Consider the following 9,412-nt stretch of genomic DNA (forward strand, 5'->3'; position numbering starts at 1 on the left):
ACTGAGGACCATTGGACTGACCCCTAGCTCCTTGTAATGAACCCAAGAACTAGCCAGGAACACATGGAGCTGCAAAGGCTTTCACTGCCCCCAGCCAGGGTTGGGGATTCCCCTTGCCCTGGTATTTCCTGGGAGCTCTTTGGGCAGGAAATGGCAGGCCCTGGCCTAGCAGTTCGGGGACCACAAAAGCAAAGAAAACCACCCTTCCCTCCTACCTCCTCCCTTGCACCCCTAACTCCTAAGCATGCACTCCCATTACCTGACCCCATCCCTACTCCAGCTCCACCCTTTGCCATTCTAATCCTCAGCCAAGACCCAGGAATCTCCATTCCTATTTCTGAGACCCCAGAACCCTCAGGCCCCACCTCAGACCCCAGAAAGAGTAGGTGATGGTGCTTTCAATGCAGAGCAGCTGCAGGAGAGGGCGGGTCAGGATGCAGGGGTGGGTGTGGGTGGAGCCCGCACTACTTCCTTTCCCCTAGAGGCCTTGTCAGCCCCAGTCCTGCCCCAACCTCCAGAAGAGTTGCAGTGTCCTGGCCCCGGCCCTGTGCCCTCATCATCTGAGCTGGTAAGGGGGTGCGACCTGGGGGGCTGGAGCTTCAGCGCACCTGGGAATGTGCCTCTGGCATGCAAGGATCCTGATGGGCAATGGGGCCAGACAGGGTCCGGGAAGGCCAGGAGATGGTGGCCATTGCTGGGGTCTGAACTGCTAAGGCCTTCGGGGCCTATGGGGTGGTGCTCGTGGGGAGCTGCCAGCATCTGTTCCCTTGCTATTTCTGATAATAGTAAAAGCAAGAGTGGAAAAAGCCGTTAAACCACAAGTTGGGCCTGGCAGTTGGCAGGGAAGTGGGTAGGAGAGGAGGGCCTGGCTAGCCCCCACTCCAGCTCCTTCTGTGTGTTCTCTTTCTCCAACTCCACCCCCCACTCAGGTTCCAAACCCTGCTCCTGCCTGTTGCAATGGAAATGGCCCTGCTTCTCCTCCTCTTTGGAGGCTCCTGGGTCCAGGTCATAAGCATGGAAGCACATTCTCTGGGAAGCACATCTGCACGGGGAGCTTTTGCCAACATCTCAGATAGCACTGTGACCTCCAACTCTTCAATGATAATGGACCCGCAGAAGGTTGGCAGCCCTGGGGACCTTAGCTCAACCCCAGCTTCCTCAGCTTCCTTTATAGCCAGTGAGAACCTTGGCACTGCCTCTCCTGAACCTGGGTCAGCAACCTTCCAAGAAGTTTCCACTAAGCAGCCATCAATCGTCCCAGAAATCTCTAATACAACCAATGACTCTGCTGTCCCTGGAACCATGATTTCTCTGGGGACCCATACTGAGACTAGTGAAACTATGACAAGTGGTGCTCTGGAGAAATTCAATGGGACGAGTGGACCCCCTGTCACCATAACAACTAGTTCTCTGGAGACCTCCAATGTGACTGGTGGACCCTTTGTCACCATGGCAACTACCTCTCTGGAGACCTCCAAAGGAAGGAGTGGACCCCCTGTCACCATGGCACCTACCTCTCTGGAGACCTCCAGTGCAACTGGCGGACCCCTTGTCTCCATGGCAACTACCTCTCTGGAGACCTCCAGTGTAACTGGTGGACCCTCTGCTACCATGGCAACTACCTCTCTGGAGACCTCCAGTGCAACTGGCAGACCCCTTGTCTCCATGGCAACTACCTCTCTGGAGATCTTCAGCGGGAGGAGTGGACCCCCTGTCACCATGACCACTAGCCACCCAGAGACCAGGACCAGCAGCTCTCCTGTCTCTGGGATAGAAGTACCGGCTATGGCCACCTCAGAGGCCTCCATGGACTCAACCACCAGTGGCTCCCTAAGTTCAGATCAGGGGATGAACGGCTCCCTGCTGGTGGCTGTGCTTGTGGCCCTGCTGGTGGTCGGGGTCCTTGTGGCACTGCTTCTGCTGTGGCGCCAGCGGCAGAAGCGGCGGACGGGGGCGCTGACGCTGAACAGGGCTGGGAAGCGCAATGGGGTGGTGGATGCCTGGGCGGGGCCAGCCCACATTCCTGATGAGGAGGCTGTGATAGCCACAGGGGGAGAGCCCGGGGGTGACAAGGGCTCTGGGGTCCCCCCCGCGGAGGGCACTGGCCGAAGGCCCACGCTCACCACTTTCTTTGGCAGACGGAAGTCTCATCGGGACTCCGTGGCTCTGGAGGAGCTGCAGGCTGGGTCGGCCCCCAGCCCAAAGGGAGAGGAAGAGCCGCTGGTGGGCAGAGAGGATGAGGCCTCTGATGGGCCAGAAATAGGAGATGGGAATGCCCTTCAGAGTTTGTGAATAGCAGGAGTGGGGTCAAATTCATTTCCAGCTTTTATCACCTTCCTCCTGCCATCACCTCCAACCTAATCCTCACCCAGCGTGTTCAAAACCAGCACCGTCCCCTGACTCTTCATCCAGCTCCTCCACCCTGGATCTCCCACCAGCATCCTCACCCTGCGTCTTTACCCTGTGTCCTCACCCAGCTTCCTCACCCTGTGTCCTCACCCAGCCTCCTCATCCAGCCTCCTCACCCACCACCTGCATCTGGCACCTCATCAGGGCCTTCACTCAAGGAACATCATTTGTGGACTGAATGAATAAACCTTCTTCACCACTTCCTACTTCTTCTCCCCATCCCTCTCACTACCCCTACACCATCTCTTTCTCTCTCTTTTGCCTTTTGTCCTTGGAACGGCTGCTGAGTCTCCATAATGCCAAACTTACTCCATCTAGGATTTCTTGGACAATTCCTAAGGGGATATCAGAGTCTAGGAAGAAGAAGCAAAGGACATCCTAGTAAACTCCCACCTGGGATTAATTTTGTAGATTATACTTGACCCCAGAGATTCAAAGGACCTCCCTGGCCCTGGGTCAGCCTGGGAACCTACTCTAAGTTTGGGGTCCAGTCTTTGGTGTCAGCTGGGTGGGGCCATCCAGCTGTGTGCTCAGGTGTGCCTGTGACCTTCCCCAGAGAACCTGGACTCGAGGCTGGCCCATGGCCCATCCCGCCACATGGATTGAGATAGCAGAGGCTTGGGGACTTCCTCTTCTCCAGGGCAGAGGTGAGAAGTTTCTGGGCAAGTGTAGTTTTCAGAAAACCCAGCATCTGCGTAAGTTCATTCCTGGATGCAGTTTGTGTGCAAGAAGTGAGGGTTTGGAGGGTTTTGTGATGCGTTGGTGGATATGAACTGAGTGAGGGAGGGCTGCCGGAAGGAGTGCAGAAACTGAGGGCTAGCCAGTCAGAGGCGGGAAACACAGGAACTGCTGAGAACATATGTGCCCTTATTTTGGCTTGGGTGGGGTGGAGGGAGCAAACTTAACTGTGTAGCCCAATAGAGAATGCTTGACTTGCTAGAAAGACCACATGGCAAGAGGAGAAGAGCCTGGGGGCCTGGGGGCAGACAAATTTTGTTGTCCCTCTAAACCTAGTGGTCTTTGCTGACCCACCCCTCTCTGCTTGTCTGTTTGTCCGTATGTCCTCTGAGCGTCTCCCCTTCTCCAGGAGGAATCAGTGAGAGTGAGTCAAATAAGGAGAGGTGACAGGCAGCTGGAACAACACAGAACCTTCCTGCGTGTGTCTGGGATGGAGAGGAGGGGACAAGTTCCGATTGTGTTGTCTCTAGGATCAGTCCAGGCTGGAACCCAGGGGAGTATGTGGGTCACAGGCGGTTGATATTTCCCCAGGGCAAAGAGGAAATTTGCAAAGAGGAAGTTGTTGAGTCAGAGTGTGCTGTGGCTGAGAGGAGATGGAATGACCCACAAAAGGAGAGACAGATGGGAACCCTTTGAGAGTATGAGGGCAATATATGCCCAGACACGTTGGGGAAGGCAAGAGAAAAGGGAAGGGTTCCAAGTGGATCTGTTAGTGAGTTGGGAAGAGAAGAGGAGAGGTGGGGAAGTGGCCATAGACCTACCCAGGTGCTCCATCCGGGTTTGTCAACTGTGCTGGCTGCCTCTGGTCTGTGGGGAAGAGCTTCACCAGCCATGCTGGGCACCCACAGGGCTGTGTCTGGGCACATTTTCCTATTTCTCATGAAGGTGCTGTTCAGACTAACTCACATTCTGCTGTACTGTGGCCCCAGTACAGCAGAATGTGAGTTCCGAAAGTCGCTCGGAGAAACTGCAACCATTGTCTTGGATTTGTCAACCCAAGTGTTCCAATTTATGGCTTAGAAAGAATTGTCACTGAACTCCAGAGGTCGTCAACTCCACCCCCTCTCATTTGACAGAATCATTTTGCAAGGCATTTCTGGGTTCTAGGTCCTGGGGGAATCTAGAAGGAGATGGGATGGGGGTGGGTAGGGTTCCCAACAGGGTGCCCACAGCCCAGAGAATATGGAAATACGTGATGTGTTAAAATAGAGGCACAAATACAATTTTATGAGTGCACCAAAGGAGGGAGTGACATACCGCTCATGGGAAAAGGTTGTTGCTCCTGGCTGAGAGTTTAAATTTCACAGGGTCTTTGCCATCTTCACTGCCATATTCTTAGAGGCAACTGTGCTTGACCCACAACAGGGCCTCAAAAAATATTTGTTTGTTTGAATGAATGAATGAATGAGATGACTTCTCAGAGATTGTGAAGGGTGAGAAGGGTTTTATCAGGGAGGAGCGCATCTGGGCAGAGGACACCACAGGTGCAAAGGCATATGGTGAGGGAACCATGAGCAGTTAGTTCAGTGTAGACTTTTCTTTGGACAAATATGGAATGAATGCTATTTTTGTTTGTTAAACCTGATGAAAATGCAATATACCAGAAATGGACTGGCTTTTAACAATGGGGACTTATTAGCTTGTAAATTTACAGTTCTAAGGCCGTAAAAAATGTCCAAGTTAAGGTATCAACAGGGCGATACTTTCCCTGAAGACCCACTACCAGCAGGCTTGGGCTCCCCTGTCAGATGGCTAAGCACGAGGTGACATCTACGGGTCCTTCTCTCCCAAGTTTTGTTGCTTCCAGCTTATGGTTTCAGTGGCTTCCTCTCTCAGCTTCTCTAGGGGCTTTTCTCTGTCTTTTATCTGCTTATAAAGGACTCCGGGAAGAAGATTAAAGTCCACCTTGAATAAGATGCGTTACATCTCAATTGAAATAACATAATCAAAAGGTCCCACCTACGAAAGGTCCACACACCAAGAATGGATTAAAAGAACATGACCTTCAATTCTCTAGAAGAGAAAAAAAGGGCAAAGTAAACAATAGCTATCGTAGGATCAAAAAAGGAAAAAAAAGAGAGAGAGAAACCTTAAGGAAATAAAAAGTATAAAGATAGGAGAGGACCGGACATGTATGTTATGAAAACAATTGTAAAAAGCTTATTGTACTTATCATAGGTGTTACAAATCACATTTTCAAAACCTGTACAATGACTTTGAAAAATGCTTGCAATATTATGTTAAGTGGGGAGAGGGGAAGCCAGTTGCTAATCTATAGATATCTGATGTTAGTTTTGTAATAAAAGTTAAAAAACACATTTATAGGGAAAAAAGACTTATGGGAAATGCCGCAAATGTTTACTGGGGTTATGTATAAGGTGTTGTTTTTATGGGCAATTTTTATTTTGTTTATACTTGATTTGTACTTTCCAAATCTTCTACAATAAACATCTATTTACGATTAGGAAAAATACTGATAAGAAAAGATGTTCAAATGGAGTGGAATTGGGAGTCTGGCTTGAGGGATGTTGCAGGAGATCAGGCTGGAAAGGGAGGTGGGAGTTGTGCCTCCAGAGTTTGTCCTTAGTTCTGACAGCAGTGGGGGAGTCAGCGAACCTCACATCTGCTCTCCTATCTTTTTGGGGACTCCTGAAGCGGTGAGTAACGTTACTTGTCTGGTTTCTCTAAGGCCTCCAAACCATCACCGAACCCCACTCTCTCCCGTGTCCTTGCTCCCCGGGTGCTAAGTCCAGCCGATTCTTCTTCCGTCACCCCTTGGTTCCCTTCCTCCTCCCCACACCCCACCCCACCTCGCCTGGGTCCTGCCGAGACTCTTTTCCCGTTCACCCTCCATCCACGGTGGTGCTGGTCACCCAGCTAAAGGGCCGCCCTGTCCGGCTTACCCCTGCACTGCCCAGGGTGTGCCCACCTTCCTTAGCGTTGCGTCTGGGACCCCTCAAGATCTGGCTCTGTCCTGCCCTGGCAGGTCAGCCTTTGGCCCAAACCCTCTATGTCATCCAGCCTCCTCAGGTTCTTTGCAGCAACTTGAGTAGGTCTTGGGCTTTTTGGGGTGGTGGTGGGTGGGGTGGGGGGGCGGGCCCTTTTAAACATTGGAAATACTTATTTTTCCCAGAGAATAAAATCACATTTTCCTTCTTTTGCAAAAGTTAATTGCTAGGTGGCTGATATGGTATATGAATATATCTCAATAAAATTGCAACAACAAAAAAGTTCATTGCTAGCACATTTCATCTTCTCTCTCTTTTATTTAAAAAGCCGCTTTATTCACACACCATACAACCCATCCAATGTGTACAACCGGTGGCTCTCAGGATGATCACAGAGTCATGCTTTCATCACCACCATCGATTTTAGAACATTTTCATTGCTCCAAGAAGAAAAATGTTGCACTGCTTATACACTCCCTATTGCCACTAATATTGGCACCAGCGTTAGTCTGATGCCTTTGTTACAGTCGATGGAAGAATATTGCACTATTGTTGTTAGCTACAGTTTATATATATATTTCCCATGTAACACCTTATTATTAACACCTTGTAATGGTGACGTGTTCGTTCTAAATCACAGAAGAACATTTTTATAGTTGTACTTTCGTCATCCACGACAGGGTGGATTACGGTATGCCATCCCTTGTTTCATCCTCTAGCTTTCCTTCTAGTGACATACACAACCCTAAACTTCCCCTTTCAACGGTGGTCACCCTCCACTTTATTAAATAACAGAATTCCTACCCACACGTATCGTCACATATAGTGCATTGCTCTTCATTCTTACTATACATGTCTCTTTTCTCAAGGGTGCAAAATAATGCCTCGTTACAAGGACAGCATCATCAGCCAATGTGATTTGGATAGGGGAAGTTCTCGAGAAATCTATGAACGCAGTTCGCCTTGGCAGGCAGGGAAAGGGCCTCAGCACATGAGTCTAAAGACATTTCACTTCTGAAAATGTACGGTGAGGTCCATTGTGCCTCCGGGTCCCCGTTGCCTGGGAATGTGTGCCCCCTGGGGGCTGCGGACAGAGGCCACCTGTCACCCCTGAGCCCTCCAGCCCTTGGGCTGGAGGACTGAGAAACCAGATGGGATCCCTGAGCTGCCTGGCCAGCCACAGAGCCAGGAGGTAGCTCAGGCCAGGGCTGTTAAGATGAGAGAAGCTTACAATGAAAAGCTTCTAAAATGCCCAATGTAATTACAAAAGCAGATCACAAACAAAAGGAGAGAGAAAACATTCAGACCCTGAGAGAGGACTGCTTGGCTGACAACAGATTATCATGCAGTGGATACCACCTTATTAACAGCTTGTCGCAGTGACAGTCATCCCCTACGCAGGGGAGGGAGGGGAGGTTTGGAGTAGGGCCACTGGACAGTGGAAATGGGGTAGGGGGGCATTTTGGAGACGATCCGCTCCCTGCTACCAATGAGCTGCCAGAGGGTGCCCGGCCCCCCAGCCCGGCTGAGGCCCAGCCCATGTCCTGGGTCAAGGAGAGCAGTCTCGATGGTGACAGTGGGACCGTGTGGAAGGGACCTCAGACTCTCTCTTGCACTTGGCCATGCTTGAATGCGGCCCACCCCAGCTCACCCCAGGCCACACAAGTCTTGACTTCCTGTGGAACTCCTCCTCAACCGTCAAGATTCAGCTCAAAGGTCAAGGTCTTTGTGGAGTCCTGCCCCCCTCAGGGGGGACCCTCCTCCACCTTCACAGAGCATCCCTGTGGCTCCAGATTTCAGGGCCTGGCACCGGGTTCAGCACACAGCAGCTACCCGATGGGTGTTTCCAGGAGGGAGGAATAAATGAATTAATGAATGAACAAACAATGGTTTTCCTTTCATTTACTTATTTATATTTATCTTTTACAGCAGTTGTAGGTTTACAGAAAATTCAGGCTGAAAGTACGGAGTTCCCACATACCCTCCCCACCACACACACACACACATACACACGCACACACACAAACACACACACACATAGTTTCCCTATATACTACATTTTGCATTTAAGAGTGTGGTACATTGGTTACAATGGAAGAACCAATATTATTATAATTATATTATGAACTGTAGTCCAGAGTCTACATTAGGTTTCACTTGGTGTGTTGTAGAGTTCTATATTGTTGTGTTCTGCAATTTTTATTGTAGTAACATTTTTATTTAAGTACAGCGTAAAGTTTCCCATTTTAACCACTTTTCACCATACAATTCAAGGGTGTGAATTCCATTCGCCACAAACAAAAGTTGGTTTTTAAATGAATGTCTGGCAAGATCAGATCTGTGTTTCAAAATTACCCCTGCCTTGTGGTGGAGCTGGTGCAAGTTTGGTTAAGTGGTAGAGGCTTGCCTGCCATTCCCAGCCCTTGTACCCCACAAAAAACAAAGCAAAAGAAAACCCAAAATTAACCCTGGCACCCAAGAAAATGACATGGAGGAAGTGAGGCCCAAGATGAGACCATTATTCTAGTCCAAATAAGTATGATACTGTGGGAGTCTGGCCTCAGTGGAGGGAAGGTCAGGTTTGAAATATATTAATGTGGAGAATAAGATTTTAGAATTAATCAGCTGTTGAGGTGATGGGGGAAGAATCGAGGCAAGACATGAGGTTGCCATGTTTGGAGGCTGAGGAGGCACCGATGTCATCATCTGGAAATTATCCGGTTGGGCAGTTATTTTAGGAAAAACAATGAATTTATTTTTAGAACTGTTAGGAGGGATGCTTTGGAGAGAATTAGAAATAGAGGCTTGGAGCTTGGGAAGGAAGGCAGCGCTGCAAATAAGGATTTAAGAATCATCTGGTTACAGAGAGCAATTTAAGACATGGCCTTGACGGATTAATGAACGAATGATGTCATTCAGTATATAGAACGAGAAAAGAAGAGAGCTGGGGAGAGAATCTTAGCGTCTTAGTCGGGGTAGGCTAGCCGTTGTGACAAACAGCCCCCAGGTCTCAGTGGTATAACTCAGGAGAAGTTTTTTCCTTGCTCCTGTTCAAAGCTGGCATTTGGAGGGTGACATTCCACAAGGTTGTGCGGGGACACAAGCTCCTTTCATTTTGTGGCTCCTTTATCCTCCGAGGGCTGGGTGCTGTTAGCCAGCTGGAGGGAGAAGAGAGCAAGAGAGGAGGACCATGGGGGAGGACCTCAGGGCCACGCCTAGAAGAGCCCCCCTCGCTCCTGCCTGCATTCCACTGGCCAGGCTCCCATCGCACGGCTGCAGTGCCACAGAGGAGCCTGGGAAATGTGGTTCAGCTGTGT

The 9,412-nt window shown here is 50.0% G+C and overlaps 1 protein-coding gene across 1 annotated transcript; it reads left to right on the forward strand.

Annotated features, from left to right (window-relative positions):
- Positions 1-454: 454 nt before the first annotated feature.
- On the forward strand, positions 455-5,865 carry SPN (sialophorin). The gene is made up of 2 exons (XM_077141259.1): positions 455-568; positions 930-5,865. Exon 2 carries the CDS (start codon positions 958-960, stop codon positions 2,290-2,292), a length of 1,335 nt encoding a protein of 444 aa, XP_076997374.1. The 5' UTR covers positions 455-568; positions 930-957; the 3' UTR covers positions 2,293-5,865.
- The last annotated feature ends 3,547 nt before the right edge of the window (positions 5,866-9,412 follow it).

This window comes from Tamandua tetradactyla, chromosome 23 (genome assembly GCF_023851605.1).
Source record: "Tamandua tetradactyla isolate mTamTet1 chromosome 23, mTamTet1.pri, whole genome shotgun sequence".
Taxonomy (NCBI): Eukaryota; Metazoa; Chordata; class Mammalia; order Pilosa; family Myrmecophagidae; genus Tamandua; species Tamandua tetradactyla.

Bases quoted from the DNA above. Each gene is read 5' to 3' on its own strand.
- SPN (XM_077141259.1), top strand. From the start codon at position 958: ATGGAAATGGCCCTGCTTCTCCTCCTCTTTGGAGGCTCCTGGGTCCAG.